Raw genomic sequence first — 27,019 nt, forward strand, 5'->3', positions numbered from 1 at the left:
TATTTTTAGAAGGTGGCAGAAAAAGTGGTTTGATTTTAATTTGCATGTTTCTTCTTACAGGAATGAAGCATTTGTTTCCTCAAATATGCTCAAATTCCTCAGGTTGTTCTGTTGTCTTCTCCCTGCATTTCCTTAGCTGCTCAGGGCAGAAATAGGACTGTCTCCCAGGTAAATAAAATCCATGAAATCCATCCCAGAAGTTCTTTTCCTCCAATAAAAGCATCCCATGGATGTTGGATGGATCTGAGTGTGGCTTCAGAGGGTGGGGATTGTACAAAGTTAACGCTGCAGCGCGGGGATCGATGCAAGTCATCCCCTTCTAGTTCATATTTTTAGAAGGTGGCAGAAAAAGTGATTTGGTTTTAACTTGCATGTTTCTTCCTAAAGGAATGAAACATTTTTTTACTCAAATATACTCAAGAGCCAAATTCCTCTGGTTGTCCTGTTGTCCTCTCCCAGCATTTCCTTTACTCCCCTCAGCTGCTCAGAGCAGAAGTAGGACTATCTCCCAGTAATTTATTGTTTATTTACCTATCTTCCAGATAAATAAGATCCATGAAATCCATCCCAGAAGTTCTGTTCCCCCCAATAAAAGCATCCCATGGATGTTGCAGGGACCTGATTGTGGCTTCAGAGGGTGGGGATTGTACAAAGTTAACGCTGCAGCACGTGGATCGATGCGAATCAAAGTGGTTTAAAGAGCAGGCAGGAAACTTTGGTTTGAATAATTGATCCTTCCTTTTGTTTTGCACTTGTATTTCTTGGGCTCTGCTGAGAACTTCAGGGGTTTGTAGCAGGTGTCGGGATGTAACCTGAGCAATTACATTGCTTCCTATACGTTTATTACGTGCTGAATTAGAACATGGTTAATCCTGCCTATTTCCCAGCTGATTCCTATTTAAAATTGTGTCAAGCTCCATTTGGATGGAAAGTAATTCACTTGAAAGTGCAGTTTTACTTGATGTTAAGGCTGTGTTACACTTCTGTCAAAATAGAGCTTTTCTTCTAAAGTACATTTATTAAATACAGTGAGTCTTGCTAAGCTAAATTTCACCTAATTTCTGGTTACCTTGTCCTTCAAAACCATAGATCTGGCAGAGCTCATCAACTTACCTTATTTTTATTCCTCATTTAAAAGCGAGGAACTGTTTTTCCTGCTTTCTGAATTCCCAGCTGATTTCTCAACTTTGAAAGCAGCAGTCATTGAACTGAGCTAAATAAGCAAAGTAAAAAGAAAATGTTTGTTCTTTTGTACTTGCAGACAAGGATTCTGCTTGAAAGATGGGTTGGCACTTCATCACACACTGGTTCCCAGTGCTTACCCAGTGACTTCCACTGCTTCACTGCCTTGAGATTCTTCTTTCTCCCTTGGAAAATTTTTGCAAAATACGCATCTTAAAACCGTTTTTCTAATTTAAATTATTTCAATTTAGAAAGTCATTTTCAAGCTTTTATTTTTAAACTGCATGACTCTGCAGTGATGCAGATGCACCTTTGCTTGTGAGTATTGCAGCTGTGTTTGTGAAGTCAAGGGCACGTGGGGCAGCAGCCCCAGCCCTGCTCCGTGGATGGCTTTGAGCTGGGTGTGGGATTGGTGTCGTGCTGCTGGCTGGGGATTGGTGAACACACAGCCCAGCACTGCTGTGCCTGCTCCAGGACCTCTTAGCCCAAATCTGGGAGCTCCTCTGAGATCAGCCTTTCAGTGGGATGGGGAGCCAAGGACTTGGAAGTCATTGAATTATCGAATCACAGAGTGGTTTGGGGTGGAGGGGACCTTAAAGCTCATCCTGTCCCACCCCCTGCCATGGGCAGGGACACCTTCCACTGTCCCAGGCTGCTCCAAGCCCTCTCCAACCTGGCCTTGGACACTTCCAGGGATGCAGAGGCAGCCACAGCTTCTCTGGGCACCTGTGCCAGGGCCTCCCCACCCTCTTGGGGAACAATTCCTTCCCAATATCCCATCCATTCCTGCCCTTACATGAAGTAAGGAGAAGTCCAACTCTCCTTTGGGGAATTCTGCTAGCCCAGAGCCACACATCTCTTGCCACCAGCAGGCCCTGGAGGGGTTCAGGACTCTGTTTTGCTTCCAAAGACTCTTTAATGTGCTGCAGGCATTGCTTTGTCTCATTATAATGCTTGTAATGTGCATTAAATGATAAAATGGTTTGGGTTGGAAGGGACCTGAAGGATCATCCCATGCCAACCCCTGCCATGGGCAGGGACAGCTCCCACTGTCCCAGGATGCTCCAAGCTCATCCAGCCTGGCCTTGGACACTTCTAGGGATCCAGGGGCAGCCACAGCTTCTGTGGGAATTCATTCCAGAGTCTCACCACCCTCACAGCCAAGAATTCTTTCCCAATATCCCATCCATCCCTGCCCTCTGGCAGTGTGCAGCCATTCCCTGTGTCCTGTCCCTCCATCCCTTGTCCCCAGTCCCTCTCCAGCTCTCCTGGAGCCCCTTTAGGCCCTGGAAGGGCTCTGAGCTCTCCCTGGAGCCTTCTCCAGGCTGAACATTCCCATCTTTCCCAGCCTGGCTCCAGAGCAGAGGGGCTCCAGCCCTGTCCATCCTGGCCTGGAACAATTCAGGGCTGGGGAATGTCTCCATAACCTCCCTGGGCAATTTGAGCCAGGGCCTCACCACCCTCACAGGGAGAGCTGATGCTGTCCTGCAGCTGCAGAGGGGAAATGTTCCCTGCTGGACACTCAAACTCTGGGTGTTGCCCAGCTTTGAGTATTCCAAGGATTTTTCCTTGAGGGGAAAGACCCTGCAGCTGAGAATATGTTCATGGCATGTCTGGACTTCAAAAACACCTGAAGTATTTTACATTAAGAAGTAAGAGTGAGCTCTTAATGTAATGTCTGTGTGAAGGCCTTTCAGTGACAGGATTTGGTTTGACTTCTTTGTTGTTCCTGCTGTGAAGTTTTTAAGATGAGTCTCTGGAAGATTGGTGGAAGGAACTTCCTGAATTGTTCCAGGATCCACATCCAGGGCTGGTGCTCCTCGCTGACAGCGCTCTGCTGGCTATTTTGAGCTCGTTTATCTCTGTAGATAATGCTTGTCCTGGCATCATTCGTTGCGCTCCTTTAACTTTTAAAGGCTCTAAATGTGAGTTAAACATAGACCCATCTACTTCTGAATCCTCCTTTTGTGCTCACGTGAGACATTAGAGGCAGCAGCAGCATGGAATCATGGAATTGTGGGATGGTTTGGGTGGGAAGGGACCTTAAAGCTCATCCTGTTCACTCCCTTCTTTGGGCAGGGACACCTTCCACTATCCCAGGCTGCTCCAAGCCCTGTCCAACCTGGCTTTGGATCCTTCCAGACATGGGACAGCTTCTTGCTTTTGTGTCCTTTTTCCTAAAAAATCAGTGGGATTTTGGCCGGTGGCAGAGCTGTAAAGGTTAAAATTGGAATTACTGTGTAGAAAAATAATTTCTTATTTAGAAATGGTTTAACTCTGCTGAAGGCAAGGCAGGCAGCTCTCCCTGCAGTCTCTTGAGCAGGAGCTCTGCTTGCAAAAAGAGCATCCTCGACAGATGCAGCTTCTGTGCAGTAGTTAAAAATAAATTGTGAGCAGTTTAACAAGAAAAAAAAGGTTGAGAAACAAATCTGGGCATCAGTTTATGACAACTCTGGTTTTCTGAGTGCATTGGGGGAGTGAAATTTTAAGATCTTGAGGCAGGAAGTGTCTGTACACAGCCATAAGAGCAGCTTCTGCTTTTTTTTTTGGGATATTAACTTCTCCTGTTCCTTAGGTCTGGGCTGTTTGCTCTCCTGAAGCTCCATCTGCTTTTTAAAAATGGGGAAAATGCTGTTTGCTACACACAGGGATTTGAGGTAGGGGTTTTTTGGTGGGTTGTCCAGCAAGGATATTTTAGGTCAGCAGAATAATCTAATATTTATAAAGTTTGGGTCTTTTTGGTTTTTTTTTTTGTGTTGAACAGAAAAGTACCTGTAGTGTGAACTGAGTTTTGTCATCTAAAAATGTTGTCATTTCCAATTGCATATTTTGTTTTTTTTACCAATTAGTGATAACTGAATAGATCATGGAAACATAGATTTTGATAAAACTCCTTCACTAAAACACAGAGTATTTGTTTTCATCCCTCCCCTCTTAGTTTGAAGTCAAAAGCACAAAGCTGCTTAGGATCAATATCTTCCTGGTTTTCTTAGGGACAGAATTCTTTTTCCTCCTCTGTTTTTTGTCCCACATGTGTGTTGGAGATACCATTTAAGCTCTGATCCTGAAAATGCTGAAGTATGCTGGTAATCCTGCTAAATCCACTTTGAATCTCCCAAGTGGAAAAGCTCAGGCAATCAGGGCTGGGCCTTCTCTAACCAAGAACTTTACAGCATGGTAACTTTAGATGGAGAAGCTGCAGCACTATTTAATCTTTAAAGTACTGTAATACTTTAAAATGTATTGTAATTGGATCAAAGTGACCAGGATAGAGTTATTGGCTTTGTGCTGTTGCATTAAAATGCTTGCTTCTAAAAAAACCTGCTTGGTACTCGAGACAGTCGTGTTTTTGTGTATGCCAGTAAAATAGGTAAAAGCACTCAGTGGTTATTCTCTGTTTTTGAGAGCTGTTATTTGCATAAAATGTACGAGCAGAGCATTGTTTGAATTCTTAGTAGATTCCTGTGCTTGAAAATCCATAGAATGCCAGCAGGGTTGGGTTGGAGGGACCTTAAAACTCATCCCATTCCACTCTTTGACATGGGCAGGAACACCTTCCATTATCCCAGGGTGCTCCAAGCCCTGTCCATCCTGGCCTTGGACGCTGCAGGGATCCAGGGGCAGACACAGCTTCTCTGGGAAATCCATTCCAGCCCTCACAGGATCTGTTTGGCTTCATTCTGTATCATCCTGCCATCGTTTGTGCTCTCACCTCCTTCCAGCTTCTCCAGCATTTCCTTCCTTGCTGGACCTTGAAGCAGAAGCAGAACCATGGGGAAGAGTTGATATTTGAAAGAGTTTGGACAGTATGAGAATGACTGGAAAATTCATGTGAAGAGTCTGAGGGTGAAGGAAAAGAGACAGAAATGATGGTGGATGTGAAGGATTGCACAAATCAAAAATGGTTTTTGTAGTAAAGACCAAAGCAAGCCAGGGAGGACTGGGAGGAAAATCCAGCTTCCACAAGGTTAAGAGAATCATACAGAATGGTTTGGGTTGGGAGGGACCTTAAAACTCATCCCATTCCACCCCCTGCCATGGGCAGGGACACCTTCCCATGAGCCGAGGTTGGTCCAAGCCCTGTCCAGCCTGGCCTTGGACACTCCCAGGGCTGGAGCAGTTCTGGGTAACCTTTGCAGTGCCTTCAGCAAAGGCAGTTTTCCTGGAGTGAAGGAGCTCCTGCACTTGGTTAATCCCTGCCTTGCTCCCCTGATCAATGCGGGAAAACAGCCTGCTGTGAAAATTTACCACCAGAGATCAATAAGCCCTGGCTACCCAACTGTATTAAAGGGAATTGATGGGCTGAGGGATCTTGTAAACACTTGTTTGTCCCATCAGCATGTTTGTGTGTGTGTGGTGATGGGCAGGGCGTCTCCAGGGCCCTGGCAGGGGGATGTGGCTCTGCCTGTGCTCGGGATCGCTGCGGAATCGCCTCCGCTCACCTTCTGAACCACTTTGGCTGCCCCAAGATGATTGCACATCAGGAGTGGGAATGTTAGGGCTGATAGGGAATTTTATAAATTTTTAAATAAGGACACACAAGCTTTATTTATGCTGGCTGAATTGCGATTTAGAGAAATACCCGGCTAACTTTGGCCCCTAGATGACATTTTAAGGGATAAACGATCAATGTTATGCAAATCAGTGAATTGATCAAAACTGGTGATTTAAATCACTTTGATTTACATCAGCAAGAGGGAAGCTTTGATTTAAATCATTGATTTTAATCTTGTTTTGGGATTGTACTTTCATTATTTTCCTAAAGATAGGTTGATTTTCATTGGCTGGTAACTATTGGAAGCGTGTTTATTCACAAACAGGTACAGCTCTTAAGTTAATTCCTTCATTTCTTTCTTTGGGCAGGAGCAGGAATGCTTAGCTGGTAGGGGAAGTGGGGTGGGAATATGTCCTGAAGCAGGTACATAATTCAACAAATCCTCATTTAAATTCTGTAACGTTTACATTTATAAATGAACAAATTATTCCTTATATCTGCCAAGGAGGGCAAAAGTGCTTTAGCACTTGACTCTCCTTCCCAGTGCTTCTGTAGTTTTCACCAGCCAGGACTGGGATTTATTTCCCTTCCTTTCTTGCCTTCCAAAACACAGCAATAGCTAATGCTGCTAAATATTCTCCATGTAATTCTAAATAACATTGTACTAAGTTTATGTTTTGGAGTAGTTGATGAAAATTGTAATGTAACTGTTAAAAAATTAAAATATAATTCAAAACCTTTTTTTCACATCTTGCCTTATAAATTCTAATATTAATTCAGGAAGTTTCCTAGTATTTTTTTCATGGTGAATGTAATCCTGGTTTGGTAGTCAAGGTGAAAAAAGCACTAAGCTATGGAATACATATTGAATTTCTTATTTCCTCTCTGAAGGAGTTCAGCAGCAGATTTTTTTAATTTGAGTGTGGAGTGTGTCTCGCAGACGAGTTCAAGTGGTTTGGTCACTGTTTAAATTCCCCGAGCGAACGAGGCAGGCAGATGCTGCTCTGTGTTCTTGTGATTAAAACCAAAACTCTCTCACACTTGTATTTTTTTGTTCCTGGGCCGCAGGATTTACTGCAGCCTAAGAGCAGCTTCAGTGGAGATGGAATAAGCACAGACAAGAGATCCTGGCCTGTTTAGATTTTCCATTACACTTTGTTAACATTGATGGGATGATGATAGCTTTGTCTCTACTCTAAAAAGCACCTTAAATCCTTTGGTAATTAACTTTTTGCTTATTACTCTGCATCCTCAGCACTGTGTAAATATTTATGTTTAGGAAAAAAAGGCAACAGTTTGAGGTGTTGAGCTGATAATTCCCATTTTCAGCAATATCAAACCTGTGATGCTGCTTAGAGTGCAGAGCCTCTGGTGAAAGTTGCCAGCATTTGGGTAGAAGATGCTGCAGGGCCTCCCTTTCTTCCTCCCAGAAAATGAGAATTAATTATATTAATTGTACTTTTTTACTATTGTAGCACTTTAAAGCAAACTCCCTCCCCATGCTGATGAACTCCAGGTGCTGGACGTGCTGCACTGTAAATCAGGGCAAAAGTGAGGTCCCAACGTTTTGCCACTCTCAGTTTCACTCGAGTTCTGTATTGCCAGGTCATTCATTTGCTGCTGTTTGTGTTCCTTGGTGATGGGGTGATAAATAGCTGTCCCTGCCATCACTCAAGTGCCTTCTGCTGGAAGTGACAAAGTGATGCAGGAACCAGGCTCTTGCAGATATTAAGCTGTGCTTAATAAGTTAGAAAACACTTAATTTTTTTTCTGATGAGGACAAAATGTCTTTATAGGAATGCAAAACGCTATTGCTGCTCAGATCTGTAAAACTGGAAAGGGGAAGTTAATGGTCCATATGACCTTACACCTCTGGGTGCTTCTGTCCTGCATCCTAGATTAGGTTTTTGATTCTGAATCAAAAAATTCCATCCATATATGACTGCAAATCACATGTTAGTGGCTGAGATAGTTTATATATTGGAATATCCCTTTGCCATAAAAACAAGTTGAGATGGAAGAGAAATGTCAAATGGTAAAGGGAAATTAAGTGGGAAGAGCTGTTTCCCCATACTTGTAACACAGAGAGTGGTAGATGTAAAACAGAGTGGAAGGATTATCCTTCAGGATATGTGCCAGCCTGGATAAAAAAAATGAGGATTTCTTGTCCATTGCTGTGAAACACTTGATTCTTGGTGGTGTTTTGTGTCTGGTCCCTTGCAGATGTGGCTGTGGGAGCCGCAGTCTTTGATCCCTGCTCATCAGCCCCTGTAGATCCAGATGCAGCACACACTTCCTCTTGCTCAGCTGCACAAGCAGAGTAAAACAGAATGGGAATGTGGGGCACGAACAGGACTGGAAACAAGATGTTGTGAAGTTCATGTAGAAGCTGAGAATGTGGCAGTAAAAGGATGGAGAGATGAATTCTGGGAGGATTCCTGCGTTGGAAGGAAAGAGCAGGGACCTTTAAAGTGAACCTTTCAATAAGAGTTGGGCAAACCCAACGTGGAAGTTTCTTGTAGGGAAATGAGGAATATGATGTTTTACAGGAAAGAGTCAACCTGATTCAAAAAAAGAATATTAGGAAAATAATTTCTGTGCTGGACTTCTGAAATAGCTCACTTGGGGAGCCTTAATATTCTGGTTGCTGTTCCCTGAGTTGCCATAAGCTTTTCCTGCCAGTAACTTCATCTCAATGCAGCAACAGTTATCTGTAAAGTCTAAGTGATCCTGCAATAAAAGGGCCTTCTTAATCAGAGATGGTAACGTCTGAGACAGTCAGTGCTTTCAGCATTGGCATCCTGTTCTGCTCAGGCAATCCCACGTAGGAGGAAGACAGACACAAAAAGTGATTTGGCTGTAATGCAGCAAAACAAATTCTGGCCAAATTGTGGACTTGGAGTTAATGGGTACACAGTGTTACTCTGCAAGTCTGCAGCGCTGCCTGGAAATCAGGGGCAGTTTTGTAGCCCGTTAACTACTTAGGACTGTTTTGTTATTTCAAGTTTGGCTTCAGCCAGTGAAAAATGGGGCACTTGCACGTCTTATATTTCAAAAATAAAAACGTTTTAAGAATATTAAGGGCAAGTCTTACTCGATTGCTTTAGAGCGGGCGCTGAGGCTGTGATCTCATCCATTTATATGCCGTGTGTGTGTCATCCCCCTTTCTCCCCCAGCCAACTGGATGGTGACTTATGGTGTCAGTTTTCTCCTTGTGGATGTGGAGAGAGCTTTTCCTGCCGTTCCATGTTTTACAGTGCATCCACGCTCCTCGACGGCTGCACATAAATTGTGCCCAGGCCATTTCGGAACATCGGATCCTGCGGGGTCAGACTGGCTGACGAGCCCAGGAACCGGTCTGTGATGGCAGTAAAAACACTCCTTGCACAAAGTCAGCCTTCAGCTGGCTGAAACCACACCCAGGGCTTCAGCTTTTGGGGTTGTTCAACCTGGAGAAAAGGAGGCTTGGGGGGGTCCTTGTGGTTCTGCACAGCTCCCTGACAGGAGGGGACAGCTGGGTATGAGTTGGGAACAGGAGAGGAAACGGCCTCAGGCTGCCCCAGGGGAAGTTTAGGTCGGACATTAGGAGGAGTTTCTCCATGGAGAGGATTGTCCCCAGTTCAAAGAGGGCTTGGATTCCCCGTCCCTGGAGGTGTCCAAGCAAGGCCTGGATGTGGCACTCACACAAGGTCATGATGGGTCACAGGTTGTGATAATCTAGGAGGTCTCTGTGATAGTCTTTTCCAGTCTAAATGATTTTGTGATTTATAGATTGACTGGCAAAATTTGAATCCTGCGGGGTCAGAGTGGCTGAGGAGCCCAGGAACCGGTCTGTGACGGCAGTAAAAACACTCCTTGCACAAAGTCAGCCTTCAGCTGGCTGAAACCACACCCAGGGCTTCAGCTTTGGGGTTGTTCAACCTGGAGAAAAGGAGGCTTAGGGGGGTCCTTGTGGTTCTGCACAGCTCCCTGACAGGAGGGGACAGCTGGGTGTGAGTTGGGAACAGGAGAGGAAACGGCCTCAGGCTGCCCCAGGGGAAGTTTAGGAGGAATTTCTCCATGGAAAGGATTGTCAGGCTTTGGAACTCCCCCAGTTCCAAGATGGCTTGGATTCCCCATCCCTGGAGGTGTCCAAGCAAGGCCTGAATGTGGCACTCACACAAGGTCATGATGGGTCACAGGTTGTGATAATCTTGGAGGTCTCTGTGATAGTCTTTTCCAGTCTAAATGATTTTGTGATTTATAGATTGACTGGCAAAATTTGAATCCTGCGGGGTCAGAGTGGCTGACGAGCCCAGGAACCAGTGTGTGATGGCAGTAAAAACACTCCTTGCACAAAGTCAGCCTTCAGCTGGCTGAAACCACACCCAGAGCTTCAGCTTTTGGGGTTGTTCAACCTGGAGAAAAGGAGGCTTAGGGGGGTCCTTGTGGTTCTGCACAGCTCCCTGACAGGAGGGGACAGCCGGGTGTGAGTTGGGCTCTGCTCCCAGGGAACAGGGACAGGAGAGGAAACAGCCTCAAGCTGCCTCAGGGGAAGTTTAGGTTGGACATTAGGAGGAGTTTCTCCATGGAGAGGATTGTCCCCAGTTCAAAGAGGGCTTGGATTCCCCATCCCTGGAGGTGTCCCAAGGAAGGCCTGGATGTGGCACTCACACAAGGTCGTGATAGGTCACAGGTTGTATGTGATGATCTTGGAGGTCTCTGTGATAATCTTTTCCAATCAAAATGATGTTGTGATTTATGGATGGACAAAATTTGGGCCATCAGGTGTCGTTTTTCTGCTCCTGCCCAAATCTCTCCATTATAATTTTTCCTGATAATCCTTGACCCTCGTTCTGGAGCTCTTCCTCTGTGAGCTCTTTCCAGCAAAGGCACTTGCTGGTTCTTGCCTGATCAGTCTCAGTCACAGGTAAAAGTGGCTCCAAACAAGTTTTTACAGGTTAAGAGAATTTTTTAGATCAATCCTGTTTGGTTTTTTGCCAAGACCTTTATATTCCAAAGTATCAAGTCTGAGTAGTCTTTTGATATTAACTGCTGTTTGTTATTTACAGCATCAGGTATACCAAATAAATTCTTATTAAGTCAGGGCTTGGCAAAGTGAAGGACACAGGAAGGTATGATGTATTTATTTACTTTACATCTCTCAGCTTTTATTTTTTCACTTCAGATCATTTGACTCCACGAGCTGGAGCTGAAATAAGAGCAAATGTGAACTTTGTGAGGACAGTGGGAGAAGGGCTAAGATGTTTCACTTTCTGCTTTGGATTGTAAAGGAGGTCCTAAAAAAAGAGCCTTGTCACAGTTACCCCACTTCTCCTTTTCTTTCTCAAATCCTGAAATGGTTCTCTTGGTGCAAATTTGGGTGAGAACTGCAGGGCATCAACCAGCACTGTGCAATTATTAACCCTTTCCAGTGATCCAGGTATTTCAGTATTTCCATCACCCCTCTCCTGTAGAGCTCATTATGTGTAATCTTGTGCCAGCAAAAGGGGAAAAGCTAAAACAGGTTTCTCCATCCCTGGGAGTGTCCAAGGCCAGGCTGGACAGGGCTTGGAGCAACCTGGGATAGTGGAAGGTGTCCCTGCCTGTGGCAGGGGGTGGAATGGGATGGATTTAATGGCCCTTCCCATCCAAACCATCCCAGTATTCTGGGATAATCAGATTTATTTTTTTTTATACAAAATCAGTCTAGGAAGATCCATCTATTTTGACTATGAGATGAGAACTCATAGCCAGTGACATTTGAGCTGTTCTGTTCTCTAGAGGAACTTGCAGCAGTCTGGCTGCTGTAACTTTGGAATGTCTTCAGGCCTTGTTTAAATTCTAGGACTGACCTCAGGCTTTGAATTTGGCTGTGCTTTCAGTGGTAAGTCATGTTTCAGCAGGGGTTAAACTGACTTAACAAATTGTCTCCTTGGGTGGATGATGACAAAGATAAGTGTGCCAGTGTGCCATTCTTTACTGGGTGTGAAGAATCATAAAGAACTAAGTAATAAATGGAGTTGAAAGTACCCCTTTATATAAGTCAGTGTTTTGGATAATATTCTTAGAACTAACTAAAAAGATAAAAATTCATCCTCCCGTCTCCTGTGCTTGGCAGCAGAATTGTTGGTCAGCAGGAATGTGCAGAACTTTGTGAAAAATTGTTTTTTAGATAATTGCCTGTTGCAGACTGTCTAGAGGAACTCACATTTTATTTTTGGCATATTGCATTAAACAGTAGCTCTTATATTTTAGGCCTGATGTGCTGATTTATATATCCTCCAGTCCTCTGGTGGACATCCAATTTCCAAACTTGGATACCTCTCTTGAGTAACTAAAATTTTTAGTTCTCAGACAGGAAGAGTAACTTTCCAAGTTAGTACCTGTCTAGCTCAGGCAAAAACCATAAGGTGATGATAGGGATGGATCTAAAATGTGCACAGGAAAGGCTTTGCAGTCATTCCCACCTGGATTTTGGGGTGAAGATCTTTGGACATCTTGGCTGTCCTTTTGATCAATATCCAGGCACTTGGAGAAGGCCTGGAAACTTAAATAAAAGTTCAGAATCAAAGTGGAAGTCAGGTTTGAATTAAAAATACTGGGCTTTTTCTTTCATTGCCTTAAAACTGGAAGCTTGTTAACAGCTCATTGTTTTTTTGGAGATATTGCACAAATATTTTTGAATTTTCTTGGTACAGCCAGTTTTGCAGGGGGAAAATGCAGTTCCTTGATGGTACAGCCACAACTCTTGAAATAAATTTTGGGGGGATGCTGCTGGCTCATCTTGGTACCCCAGCAGCTGGAAAGTGAAGGATGGAAGCATTCACACCACAGAAAGATCATGCACCTATTTTTAATCGACGGTTGTTGTAACTTTAATTAATATTTGAATGACACCTGTGTAAATATGGGTTTGTCTCCAACTGCTGCTTCTCTTGTTTTAGAGTGCAACTGAGTGGGATGAGATTAACGGGACTCTTCCATTTATTTGGGATGAAAATAAAATGGGTACATAAACATATATAATTACATAAAAATTACATAAAAATAAAATTACATAAATACAAACCTCCTTCCAGGAGTCTGAATGACCAAATATAAAGAATCTTCTCAGATCTTTGAAACACAGAGTGAGGTGTGGAAATGGAAAAACACAGAGTGAGGTTTGGAAATGATGGAAGACAGGGCTGGTTGCAGGGTTTTTTGTCTGTGGATTGTCATTCCAGCAGGTAACACAGGTTGAGTTAAGGAGGGTTTGGACAAATCTGATGTCAACAGCCCATTGGTGTTACAGCTCAATGCTTTGGAATATACAAAATATATAAATGTGGGGGATAAGTTCATGGGTTTTAGATATTATTTTGGCCCCTTTGCTGCTGCTTCCCCTAGCACTGACCTGGACCTTGTGCTTAATCTAAGCTCAAATGTTTGGTTCATAAACCAGCTGTAGTAGATAATGCATTTTCTTCTTGTTTCTGGAAGTGCAAAAACTCCATAATCAATCAGCTTTGAGAATAAATTGATGGCAAGTCTGCCTGTGTTGAGTACAGATGATTTGTTCCTAATTCTTACCATCCCTTTACCTTCTGACTGGCTCACAGTTAGCAGGTTTCCTGCAGACAATTACCTGCATCCCACTTGCATTATATATGGAGAAAAAGAAAGTTTTCAGAGAAGTTAGCAAGTGAAAATGGAGAATGTAGTGGCAGCCAGAGCTGTAGCCTTTGCTGCCAGTGACATCTATAATTATATATGGGGCACATACATTCTAGCAGATCCTTGCATTTAACCACCCTGGTTTAAGCACAGACCAAATTTAGGACCTGAGCTTGGTGACCATGGCCCTCACTAAATCTCTAATTCCATCTTCAGCCATTTACTGTCTTTCTCAAATGCTCAGTGAGACTTTTTTTTCCCCTAGTTGTTCTGTGGAACAGCTTTGATTTTTCTCACTTTGTGGTTATTTTAAGCTTCAGAAAACAATAAGAATGTACTTTCTTTTTTTTTTTTTTCCCTCTTTCCTCTGTGCTTTTATGAAAGCAGAATCTGTGTAGATAAAGCACAGTTGATCTGTTACGGATTACTGTTTCTCAGTTATTCTTTTGCTCTTGCATATCATGCCTTTATGTAGAAGAATATTTAAAGGTGCCGTGTAGAACAGTGAGATGAAAGATTCTTTGTGCATTGAAGAATTCTGGTGTCACAGGAGTCCACCTGTTCTCCCCTAACTTTTTTTTTTTTTTTTTTTTTTCAAACAAGTTTATTTAAAGTGGTTTTTAGTGCTTAGAAAAGCTGCTGCCTTTTGACAGCCTTCAAGATTGAAAGGCTGTCCCCACAGGTGGTGGCAGCAGCGCTGTGGCCTGGAATTCAGGGCACAGGAGTGGGAATCAGAAGATCCACGTTCTGTTCTCATCTTTATCTCAGCTGACCTTGAGCCAAGCAGCAGCAGCTGAGGCTCAGTTTTCTGGGGGGAATTTTACCCCAGCTGACGAGGACGTTGTTGTAAAGGTTTGCTGCTGGCTAAGGGGAGAAAAGACAGAAGATAAAAACTCCTTGAATCGTCATCAGGCCACACAGCTCGTGTCCAGTCTGCCAGCCGTGAGAATAATTGGCAGTTTTCAAGTTTTCAGGAGAAGATATTACCAGCAGCCTGTGGAAAACCTTGGGATGAGTGGGAATTCTTTTTGTCTGTGGAAAATTGTCTCAGAGGGGCTAACAAAGCCACCCTGGTATCTTTTGGTGTGTCCTGCATGAATGAAATCGTGGTGATTTCTGTGGAGAGTTGAGCTGGATCAGCCCAGAGAGCCATGGGATGTAGCTTTGTGTGTCACATTGTGGCCAGTGTGGGACAATTAATGCACCCATCCAGCTTGGAAAGCTCCTCTGATTAAGCACCAGAGGAGTTTCCTTTTGAAAAGGAAAGAGTTCGTGTCCAGTCTGCCAGCCATGAGAATAATTGGGAATTTTCAGGAGAAGATATTACCAGCAGCCTGTGGAAAACCTCGGGATGAGTGGGAATTCTTTTTGTCTGTGGAAAATTGTCTCAGAGGGGCTAACAAAGCCACCCTGGTTTCTTTTGGTGTGTCCTGCATGAATGAAATCGTGGTGATTTCTGTGGAGAGTTGAGCTGGATCAGCCCAGAGAGCCGCTGGGTGTAGCTTTGTGTGTCACATTGTGGCCAGTGTGGGACAATTAATGCACCCATCCAGCTTGGAAAGCTCCTCTGATTAAGCACCAGAGGAGTTTCCTTTTAAAAAGGAAAGAGTTCGTGTCCAGTCTGCCAGCCATGAGAATAATTGGGAATTTTCAGGAGAAGATATTACCAGCAGCCTGTGGAAAACCTTGGGATGAGTGGGAATTCTTTTTGTCTGTGGAAAATTGTCTCAGAGGGGCTAACAAAGCCACCCTGGTTTCTTTTGGTGTGTCCTGCATGAATGAAATCGTGGTGATTTCTGTGGAGAGTTGAGCTGGATCAGCCCAGAGAGCCGCTGGGTGTAGCTTTGTGTGTCACATTGTGGCCAGTGTGGGACAATTAATGCACCCATCCAGCTTGGAAAGCTCCTCTGATTAAGCACCAGAGGAGTTTTCTTTTTGACCCTTTCAGGCCATCAGCTTAATTCCCAGAAGCTTCAGATTTAATTACCCAAATCATTACCACAGCAGGCGTAGCTGCAGATTTTATTAATGACCATAAAATTACTGAATCCTTTTTAAAATGAGTGTGGATTCCCAGCCAGAAGTTCCCTTCACACCTCAGCTCTAGTACAGGTGAATCCCACAGGTTGGTGCAGCACCTTGGCAAGTGCCAGTTTCTGCACCTGATTTCCTCCAAATTTACTACCACTAGTAATACCCTTCTGCGGTTCTGCCACCAAATTCGGGTATTCTTGCCCCTCAAGTGGTAGCTGAGCTGGGTTTACAATTCTCAGAGCTTTTTCTTATACCTTTAGCAGCAGCCTGACCTTTACACCTCTCTGTTTCAGATTCCTTCCACTCACTCTGCTGCCTTTGTGCCTATCCCTAAAATGTTCTTTAATCCGTTTCAATTCCTTCTCCCTGCACAATACTTTATGACTTTGTAAATCAGCCTGAGTGGTACAAAATCAAATGCTTTCCTGAGATCCTGATAACTTATGTCCACTGTTTCACTCTTGTCTAACCTAACGATTTGGTCGTATAATAAAAAGGATTTCAGCAGATTTGTCAGGCATGACCTTCCTTTTATGAATCCGTACTGAATGTCCTCTACTAAATTATGCATTTCCAAATGTTCTGCAATTTTGGCTTTTATCAACACTTCCAATACATACCCACAGCTGAAGCTGGATTTCCTGTTGGAAGATTCAGCAGAACTCTGTCACAGCCCAATGAAATTCATCAGTTTTTCAGAAACCTCCATCATACAACTTCACCTTCTTGTCCTCATCTTACTGAATGGTTCTTTCTGAGAAAGAGTAGGTTTAGATTGGATATCAGGGAGAAATTCTTGGCTGTGAGGATGGGGAGGCCCTGGCACAGGGTGCCCATAGAAGCTGTGGCTGCCCCTGGATCCCTGGAAATGTCCAAGGGCAGGCTGGATGGGGCTTGGATCAACCTGGGATAGTGGAAGGTGTCATGTTTGGAATGAGGTGAGCTTTAAACCACCTTTCTGTCCCACACTATTCTGTGATTCTATAATCCTTGACTTTAGAATCAGTATTTTGGCTTATAGGGCTCTCACAGTCCTGAGTGCTCAAGGAATACACAGGATTGGTGCCACATATGTGGAATGAGTTGCTGAGTCTCAGCCCTCTCACAGGTGAGGGGGTTTAGGCCAATAGCTCAGTCTAAATTTGGTCTCTACCTTCCTAAACAGTTTCAGTTGAGACTGGAGGTCAGTTCACCTCTCTGTGCATCCATTTATTTTCCTTGCCTGTTTCCTAAAGAGTATTTTCCATTGCACACTTGTGTTGTACTTTTGGCTGAATATGTATGTGTGAGGGGGGAAGGGAAACTCCAAATCCTCTGAGTGTTCTTGCTTAAAGCCCTTATGTTTGTGCTTATAGCTACTTTGAACGTATACCTTGTCACTTGGGCTGTGCTTCCAAATCTGGATTTCTCTTGGAGGGATGTTCTGACCCACCTACTTTGCACTGCTGATATATTTAGCAAAGTTTTGCCGTAATAATCCTCTGGTGCTGTCCCAAAGCTGTCACCTGCTCTGCTGCCTCTCTCCTTCCCTGGCCCCTTCCATGAGTCAAAAGCCGCCTGCCAGAGTTCTGCACAGGATCAGGGGAATGGTTTTAAGCTGAGAGTAGGTTTGGATTCTGTTTTGGGGAGAAATTCTTCCCTGTGAGGGTGGTGAAGCTCTGGCACGGGGTGCCCAGAGAAGCTGTGGCTGCCCCTGGATCCCTGGAAGTGTCCAAGGCCAGGTTGGATGGGGCTTGGAGCAATCTGGGATAGTGGAAGGTGTCCCTGCCTTTGACAGGGGGATGGAATTTGATGAGTTTTAAGGTCCCTCCCAACCCAAACCATCCTGGGAGTCCATGATTCCTGGCTGATGCAGAGCAAAGGTGCTGCTCAGCCTGGTTAGATTGAGAATGGCACGGGAGGATCCTGGGTGGATCTACAGCTCCCTGACAGGAAGGTGCAGCCAGGTGGGGATTGGCCTCTTCTCCCAGGTAAAAACAGACAGGACAAGAGGAAATTACCTCAAGCTGTGCCAGGGGAGGTTTAGATTGGATGTTAGGAACAATTTCTTAAACAAAAGGGTGGTCAGGCAGTGGAAGGGGCTGCCAGGGAGGTGTGGAGTCCCCATCCCTGGAGGTGTCCAAGGAAGGACTGGACTGCACAGGAGGGTCCCAGCTGGATCTACAACTCCCTGACAGGAGGGAGCAGCCAGGTGGGGATTGGCCTCTTCTCCCAGGTCGAAACAGGACAAGAGGAAATTGCCTCAAGTTGTACGAGGGAAGGTTTAGATTGGATATAAGGAACAATTTCTTAAACAAAAGGATGGTCAGGCATTGGAAGGGGCTGCCGGGGAGGTTTGGAGTCCCCATCCCTGGAGGTGTCCAGGGAAGGGCTGGATGTGGCACTCAGTGCTCTGGACTGGTGACAAGGTGGGGATCAGTCACAGCTTGGATTCAATGATCTTGGAGGCCTTTTTCAGCCTCAGTAATTTGGGATTCTGGGATCCCAGTGCTGGAACAGAACATCTGGGGATGGAGTGTTTGTTAAGACTAGAGGGAATGGTCTGTTCTTTAGCCTGGAATCAGCTTTTAGAGCACAAGCAGCACTAGATCCCTGCTTGGGTCTGTGTCTGCCCTGTTTCTGCTGCTTATTGAAGGAGAAAATTGGAGTTATGGAGATACTTAACTTAAAATTACAGAAGATGCTCAGTGTTATAGATTGGCTTTTCTTTAAAAAGCCAGGTTCTGCCTCCCTCCTCCAACCTTCCTGTTAGATGTCATCCAAGATGGATTCCAAGTGCAAAAAAAAAAAAAAAAAAGAAAAGAAATAAAGCAAGTGAACCTGCAGCAAGTGAATCATTCCTACTAAATTTAAACCACTTATTATGGGGAGGGAAAAAAAAAAGAGAGAACTCGGATTACAGGTTTAGCAAGCGTGAGCACATACTTCAGCGTGTATTGCTGGATTTGCAATTGCCAAACTACTGATTTCTTGGAACTCTGCTATTAGCATTGTTAAGCAGTGTTCCAGACAGTCACTCCTATAAATCCTGTTAATATGTTAAGCAGGAGAAGGCCTTTGAAAGAATAATATTTAGCTGGCGAGTGATCTCCATTTGGGTGTGTGGTCTAGGCTAAGGTAGGGGAAGTGACTGTGCTTGCTCTTGGAGTGTGTGGCTGGAGCATCCAGTTATGTTTGCTTGGATGTTACTGCCATTTCTAGTAGGTGCTTGGGAATATTTTATTTATTTTTTGGGAAAAATGTGTTTAACAGGGGGTATGAAGGGGCCAGCAGAAAACTGGAGAGGGACTTTGGTAAGGAGCATGAGGGACAGGACACAAGGAATTGCTTCCCACTGCCAGAGAGCAGGGCTGGATGGAATACTGAGAGGGAATTCTTGGCTGTGAGGGTGGGGAGGCCCTGGGATGGAATTCCCAGAGAAGCTGTGGCTGTCCCTGGATCCCTGAAAGTGTCCAAGGCTGGGTTGGACAGGGCTTGGAGCAGCCTGGGATAATAAAAGGTGTCCCCACCCATGACACAGAGTGACACTGGATGAGCTTTAAGGTCCCTTCCAGAACAAACCATCCTGTGATTCCATGATTCTCTAGCTCTTAACTTTGGAATTAGTATTTTGTTTCACATGGCTTTGAGAGGACTCTGTGCTCAGGTCAGGGTGCCAGCTGCTCCCACCTGCAGTTCAGCAGGGTGGGTGGCACACATGGAATGAGTGTCACCCCTGCCCCGTGCAGGGACAAGTCATCTCTGTCCTGCACGAGTCACTGGGTAGAAACAAGCTGAAGTCTCTGGTATAAAGTCACCAGAGCACAGCTTCACCTTGGACTAAAAGCTCATCAAGCTCTCCCTTGTATCTGCTGCTGTTCCTCTGCAGGGGTGGCAGAGCCCCTCAGGCTTTCTGGCAAAGCTGTGAAAAAGGAAACTTTGATCGGCCTCTTTGCTTGCCATGGATAATTCCTGTAGAGGGGAAGCTGATCAAAGTCCAGGTCAGCCGGGAGGAAGAAGAGGGGAAGCAGAAAAGGACGGTGGAGCCGCAGATCGATATTTTCAGCACAACAGGTTGACAAGGGCACGGGGTGGAGCGGGGAGAGGGGACGTGTTTGATCTGTGCTGCTGCAGTGGGGACATGTCTGCCACAGCCCAGCCCTGCTCCAGCATCCCTGGCACACTCGGGATTCTCAGATAACTCCTTGTGTTCTGAAGTGAACAACGCAGGGGTGCCCTGTGACCTCCAGCAGAAATGACCACCAGACCCTGGTGACGCTGCCCTGCTCTCAGCCTCCTTTTATGGCACAATTTTTATGTAGACTTTTTTTTGGAGGTGAAAAAAAGCTGCATTCTTATGTTATTACAAGTAACTGAGAGCTCACAGCGTTTTTCAGAACACCATTTTTATATTTTGTAAAGTTCCTACCAAGTTTATTGTTTGTACAGCATTTTATCACATTGCTTTTTGGGGAAAAAGTAATGATGATCTTAAATCCAAAGCCTGTTTTAAAACAGATAATACTTAAATTTTATGCAGTGAATTTGCTATTGTCAAGCAATACCACTTTCCTCCTAATGTTTTCTCTTGTGCCATACAGCAGTGCAAAAATGAAGGATTGTGAGGCATGACTTGTTTCTCTTGCTTGTTTCTGCTACAAGTGATGGCAGATACAATTCTGGTTTCTTTTTTTGGGTCAGCAGCTGGGTGTAGATTCTTGAACTCAATTCACCTGAATGTGCTTCTTGTATTGAGCATCTTCACTGGATTGTGTAGTTGCAGTTCTCTGTCCCTGCCAAGGGTTTTACATCCATGCAAATGCAAATTCCAAGTGTGGTCGACCACTCTGAAAAAATGCAGCTTTTGGAAGTGTTCCCTGATTTGGCACAGGAAAAGTTAAAATCAAGTCAAATGAAAAAGGAAATCAAGTTTGATTCAATCAACACATTTCAAAGCCCTTGTCTTGCAATTAATCTCCCTTTGTCAAGGACCCAATGCCAAGTGCAGTTTCTGGAATTCCACTAAAGAGGGTTTGGGGCATCTACAGAAGTGTTCCCTGGAGAGTCAGGGATGAAGGAAGGTCCCTTCCTGTCCAGGTGGATTTCTTGGAGCTGTTGTATCTTCTGCAGTGTCCCTTGTTGACCCTACCCTTTCCCACACAGAATCTGTGAGTTTCCCACAGAATCTATGAACTCCTCTTGCTGGTGGACTCCTGAATCCCCTTTGTGACAAGCAGTCTGCAGTGGAGGTGGATTCGTGGTGTGCAGAGGTTGTGCTGGGCAATAGAGCACCTCACTTCACTAGGCATGTCCAGGGCTCCTGTGTCTCTCACAGAAAACTGTCAAGGTAATTAGTGTTAATTGGATGGGTTTTGAACGAGCCTCTCATTTATTGTATGTTTGGACTCAAGGACTTGGCAGTCTCCCATCCATCAGTTTTGTTGGATGGATGAAGAAGTGTTCCTTGGAGTGTACCTGGAGTTCAAGGTGCAAACCCTGCTGGTGTCGTGTGGGGGTTTTAAATCTCAGTTCCACTCCAGGGCCTGTCTTGCCTCTTGTAGCTCTGTAGGAGTCAGGTGGTTCCTAATTCACTTTTCCTCCCCCATTTCAGTGCTCAAAGTGATCTGAGGTGGCTCAGAACCTGTTTGATCCCTCAGGAAATGGAGTTGTAGCAGTCATTGGCTGTCCCTACTGGTCAGGAGTTTGTGCCATTCTTCTGCTGGTGACATTCACATGTCATTTCAGCTGGAAAAAAACCAATTCAAGTCTGGTCTTTGATTCCAGGCAAATTTTTTAGCCATGATTGGAGGGCTCAACACGCAGCAATCCAGGAGATACAGGAGGTTGGGATGTTAAGGTTGGAAGCTCAGTTGTGAGCAATAACCAAAGTACAACCCAGGTGCTCTGCTCACATGGGTCTGCAGGGGTGGCTTGGTGACAGAATTTCATTTCCAGCTGCCATTAAGGATGGAGCAACAGTAAATAACATCCTTTTGCTGGGATTGTATTGCCTTTGATGGATCTCTGGGACTTCTGGTGCAGCTCAGGGTCCTTTCACTGATGGTCATTTCTGCCTTTCTGGAAACCTTGGGGAACTTCATGATTTTGTGAGCTCAGTTTTTCTGTAGTGGGATCTGTCGCTACTCTGCCTCAAAATGGAGCCTGGCCTCTGCCTCGTGCTCTAGGAAATCCCAATAAATCTGGGCAAGGAGGTTTCTTTTGCATGGGATTTGGGAGGGAGAAGAAGGGAGAAAGAGTTTTGACTGTGATCCTTGGCTAATTGTCCTGTGCCAATGTTCTGCAGGGCATATTGTAGGAGCAGTCATTTATTTGCTTTTCTGCTTTCACCTGTAATACATGATAAGCTGTGGCTGTATCATAAGAATGAGGTGTTTGTTTTCTAAAGGGGAGAGGTTTCTGCCAATGTTTTCCACGCAGAGTTCAGAGAAAAAAACAAGATTCCATAAAAAAATTGTAAACTTGTTAACTTGACAAGGAGCTGCTGCATTCCCTCACCATAATCCCAAAATATGGCCTGCTCCAGGGTTGTACTGTGAAAGGTTTGGTAAACAACACAGTCACAGCAAGAATGAAAATAGCAGTGGCTGGAGGTGACTTCTGAGCATTTTTTCCAAGGATTTTTGTGTTCACAAAAAGTGTTTCCACTCACTGACGCAGCTTGCTCAGAGAGAACGAAGTCTTAAATTTTGAAGATACTCAGGACATGGTCCTGAACAGCTGGTTTTGGTGGCCCTGCTTGAGCAGGGAGCTTGGATAAAAGGATTTCCACGTGGAACTGGATGCTGCACGTCACCAAGCCGTGGGGTGTGCTCAGGAGGTGGCAGTGCCTGGAGAAGGTTCCTGGCCTTGCTTCCCAGGGCACAAATAAAACACATCCTTGAGTCATATGGCAGAGCTTTTTTTAAATTTTTTTTTTTTTCCTAATATGCCTATTTTGGGAAAATGGGCTAGAGAGTCCTAGATTAGCTCCAGTATTTTGGACATTAGTCCTACTTTTGTGCGTGTACCCAGAAGAATTTGAGTTTTGATACAAATGCAGTACCTGGGCTTTGAAAAGCACTGGGTAAATAAGAGCCTGTCTGAACATCTCCCAGAATTAAAGGACTTGGAGCTGGCAGAGGAGGGCTGGAATGTGAAGCCAGACACATTCAAAGTAGAAATCAAGTATGAATTTGTAGTGGAGAGGGTGATTAATCACCAGAATGAGCTGGCGTGGATGGATCCTTGGTCTCTTGCTGGTTTTGAGGCAGGATGTCCTGGGACAGAAGTTAAACCAGGTAACGGCTTTACTTCACACTGCCCTCAGTGGAGAGAAACTTATTGAATCCAAAATCATTTAGGTTGGAAAAGACCTCCAGAATCATCCAGTTGGAATGAGTCCCACCTTTGACAGATGCTTGTCACCCAGACTAGAGCATTGAGTGACACATCCAGTCCACCACCTCCCTGAGCCCATTCCAATGTTTAGCAACCCTTTCCATGAAGAAATTCCTCCTGATGTCCAGCCTGAACCTCCCCAACACATCTTCATGGACATGTGTGCACACATGTGCCCAGGATCTGCCCAGAAGACCTCACAATTCCTACAGACATTAAGCTGTACATTGAGTAAAAGGCCTAAATTTTTAATTTTTTCCTGTTTCTAGGAGAGCATTGGTTTGTAATTATGCATGGAGTTGGGGGTCTGCCTTTACTGCAAGTTCAGCAGTGGTAGAACTTTGTTCTTAGGGCTGAATTTCTTGGTGGTTCTGCATTTCAGGAGTGCTGTGACAATTGCAGTGCTGGGGCCTCTGCTGTGTTCAGCCACTGACACTGCCCTGGGTGGCTTTAAGCCAAGAATTCAGCCCCTCTGTTCATGTTTTACTTAGGTCAAAATGTTGATGTTTGTCTTCCCCAAGGACAAAAGCTTTTAGTTTGTTATTTGTAAATCCCATTTTAAGAACTCACCAAGGAAGGTATTAGTGAAGTACAAAGTGATGGCTTTTTAAAAAAAAAATTTATACTGTGTGAGTCACTCAGAAATTAAAAGAGAAAATTAGTTTCTCTTCCAAATAAGTGATATCAGCCTCATCTTTACCAAGTGACTTTCTCCTTGCTTTTGCTGGGTGTTGTGGATCAGGGTGAACTCTACTTCAAAACATTTAATTGCACACAGTGAGAAATGAAGAAAACTGAAGGGGATCCCAAGAATGTATTAAAAATCAGAACTAAAATGAGAATGATTTCATGTCAAGTGAGACAAATGCAGAGTTGATACTCCAGTGCTTCACACTTCCACTTGTCCTTGGCACTGAGAAAATGAGATTTTTAATATCTGAAAAACAGATTGCCATGAAGACTCATCCATTGTAAATTTAAGCTGCCTTTATAGCAACTTAAGCTGGGGACAAGATTGTTCATTACATCTGATTCTACAACTGCAGCCATGATTTCCATATTAATAGTGAGTGTTTTTTTTTTTTATTGTCTTTACCAGAAATAGGAAGGGGAGCTGGTTGTGTTTTCCCTGGCTTAGCAGATAATTTATTTAATGAATAATGCGAAAAGAGCAAAGGTTTGTGAGTTCTTACTCCCATATCACCACAAAGAGTGGTGACACCTGCCTCAGAGTGCTCTGGTGCTAAAAGGAGGCTGAGGGAAAGAGGGACATTGACTCATGATTCAGAGTCAGGATTTGTTGCTGATGGAATTTATGTTGGTCAGGATTGAATTGTTTTGACTCCGATTTTAGGTGAAGGGTTTGCTTGTTCCCTGCCTGATGTGCCCTTAAGCTACCAAAGCATTGAAGCAACTTCTCACATGTGTCTGGGGGTGGGGAAGGTATTTCTGTGCCACTGAACTTTAGACCAACGTGGAGTCAAAGGCTGTTTGTGCCCCTTTTCAATAGCGGCCGCTGGGGCTGGCAGCGGCCGGAGGAAGCACCAGCTTCCTCTCCTTTCTCTGGAGCTGGGTTTCCTTTCGCCAGCCCTGCTCCCAAGGCAGACCTGAGCCTTCCCTGTCCTGCCTTACTTCATCTGTGATTGAATTCTGAATGCAGTAAACCTGCTTGACACGTAAATGTAACAAAACCAGAGAATTATCTCTATTTTCTCATGGATTTGCTGCTGTTTATTTCTACTGAAATCCTGATGTTCTCTGTCTGCACTCCCAGATCTGCAGTCTCTTGGAAAAGCTCATCTTCCTCCTCTGATCACGTCCCAAATTTGGTCTGGATCCTAATGGCTCTTCTCTTAAAACATCTGAGGTCCATACCAGCTTTTTCCTCTTTCATTGCTATCACTAATATCATCCTCCTGCCTTTGTCATCTCAAAACCTGAGTTACAGCAGCCTTTTCTTTGCTTCTCTTATCTCATCTCCTCATGTTCTACTTTTAATCCTGCATTTCATGATGATGGAAGGTGATTTTTTTTTTCCCTTTCTGGGTTTTCTTCTTTGCTACATCCATACCCCTCACCCTGGAAGCAGATCTTTCTCTGAGGAATCCAGTTCTTTATCATTAGCCCCTCTGACCTTCAGAAAGTTTGTATATATTCAAGTCTAATTTGTTCCTCTTTGGAAAACAAAACAGCTCTCTGTATTAAAATTTGGCAAGAAGTCAGCAGCATGATCTCATGTTTTTTGTGACTGCCTCGGGGGGAATATGTTTAAAATGCAGTTAAGAGATTGGACAGAGGAGGGGTTTGGTGGGGGAGTCTCTCTGAAGGGTTTGGGGTGGCTGACAGGGAGGGACCTGAGTGTTTGGCTCTTCCATCCCTCAGTGGTTGGATGTCAGTGATTCTCTCTGAACGTGGCCTCTGGGGGTCGGCTGGGGCCATTCATCTTGGTCACCTCATTCCTGGAGAGAAAGAGGCAGCTCAGGACCTCAGTGTGGGCCAAGTGGGTTGTTCTGGAAGAGCAGCAGCCAACTCTGAGCACCTCCCCTCCCTGGAAACACCCAGAGCTTTCCCTGGCCACAGCTGGGTGGGAGATGGCTCTTATGGACAGGCTTAAACCTCCCAGGAAAGCTGGTGGTTAAAAGCTGAGTGCTTCCACTTCTGAGAAAGCTCATTCAGCCCAAACTTTGGTCCTGAAAGTTCATGAGGTTCTTCATGGAGGAAAAAAGGGGAAAAAAACCACATAGAGATTATATCACCATCTCTGGAGGGATTTAGGAGCCGTGTGGATGTGGCACTTGGGAGTGCTGGGGTAACAATTTCTCTTCATGCTCTTGAATGAGGTGGTTTTCCTCCTGTGCTCTGCTTTGTGAGACCTCATGTGGAATTCTGTGTCCAGCTCTGGGGTCCTCAGCACAGGGGAGATGTGGAGCTGTTGGAGTGAAACCAGAGGAGGCCACGGAGCTGCTCTGAGGGCAGGAGCCCCTCTGGAGCCAGACTGGGAGAGCTGGGAATGTTCAGCCTGGAGAAGGATCCAGGGAGAGCTCAGAGCCCCTTGCAGGGCCTAAAGGGGCTCCAGGAGAGCTGGAGAGGGACTGGGGACAAGGGATGGAGGGACAGGACACAGGGAATGGCTCCCACTGCCAGATTGCAGGGATGGATGGGATATTGGGAAGGAATTGTTCCCTGTGAGGGTGGGAGGCCCTGACAGAGGTTTCCCAGAGAAGCTGTGGCTGCCCCTGGTTTCCCAGAGAAGCTGTGGCTGCAGTGTCCAAGGCCAGGTTGGATGGGGCTTGGAGGAGCCTGGGATGGTGGAGGATGTTCCTGTTCATGGCAGGGGGAGGGACAGGATGAGCTTTAAGGTCCATTCCAGCCCAAACCATTTTGGGGTTCTGTGATTTTAGGGGGCTTTTCCAGCCTGACCAGCTCAGTGCCTCTGCATCCCTGTGTGCCCAGTGGGCTCCATCTGGGAGAGGTGCAGTTCTTCCCCAACACCTTCAGCAGGTGTTGAGGGAGGAACAGTCATTCTCTAATGTCTGGACCACTTTTAACCACTGAGAACAGCCAAGATCTGTCCATCCATGGCTGCTCTCCATGGATTAGCAATCCACAATTGCTGATGTTACCAATGGAGCAGAGGAAAATTATCCCATGCAACTCCCCATGCTGCTGTATCCACTCATTTTCTAGCTCTGTCTGGATATAACATCCTGCTTTTCTCTTCCCTCTTGTTAATAGTTTGACTTTTGGAGCACTTTCAGTCCGTGTTAGTTTGTGGAGAAAGACATCAGCAGTGATAGCTGAGGAAAATTCTATTAGGTCATTCCTCCTCAGAACACAGTACCTGTCTCCTGAGCTCTTTGAGGATGTTGGCCAAATAATCCTTTTAATAGCTTTTGTGAGTTAAAAGGGTAGGTAACTGTCATAAGGCTAAATGATTGCATAGATTAATTTACTTGTGGTCGAAAGAAATCAATTGTAATTTAAATTTTTGTCTCTGGACTGATTACAACACCAGACATCAACTTTCTCCATAAGAATCATTGAAGTCTGTGAGTCTGGGTTAGTGACAGATTATCCAGAATAATGTGATTGGATCCCTTTGCCTCTCCCAAACCTCTGTAATGTTCTTGGATCTTTTCCTTGTGTCTTCCAGAATGGTGAATAACACTGAAGACCCTCAAGAGGCTTTGTAACGTCCCATCCTCATGTAAAGTATGCTCAGAACTTTTCCAGTAGTGTAAGTACAAGCTGAAGAAACTCATAACAATCCAGAGTAATTTTGTGGTGTTCTTC

At 44.8% G+C, this 27,019-nt stretch overlaps 1 protein-coding gene across 8 annotated transcripts in view; it reads left to right on the forward strand.

The window, feature by feature from the left end:
- HMBOX1 (homeobox containing 1) overlaps positions 1-27,019 on the forward strand; it is a 117,878-nt gene that overhangs the window by 22,297 nt on the left and 68,562 nt on the right. For 7 of the 8 annotated variants that reach the window (XM_058019546.1, XM_058019551.1, XM_058019548.1 and 4 more), the window contains exon 2: positions 26,880-26,963. In XM_058019546.1, the coding sequence (XP_057875529.1) occupies positions 26,941-26,963 (23 nt within the window). In that variant the 5' untranslated portion in view covers positions 26,880-26,940. Of the gene's footprint in view, positions 1-26,879; positions 26,964-27,019 lie in introns of those variants that run through there. The other variant, XM_058019553.1, reaches the window with a different exon arrangement.

This window comes from Melospiza georgiana, chromosome 3 (genome assembly GCF_028018845.1).
Source record: "Melospiza georgiana isolate bMelGeo1 chromosome 3, bMelGeo1.pri, whole genome shotgun sequence".
Taxonomy (NCBI): domain Eukaryota; kingdom Metazoa; phylum Chordata; class Aves; order Passeriformes; family Passerellidae; genus Melospiza; species Melospiza georgiana.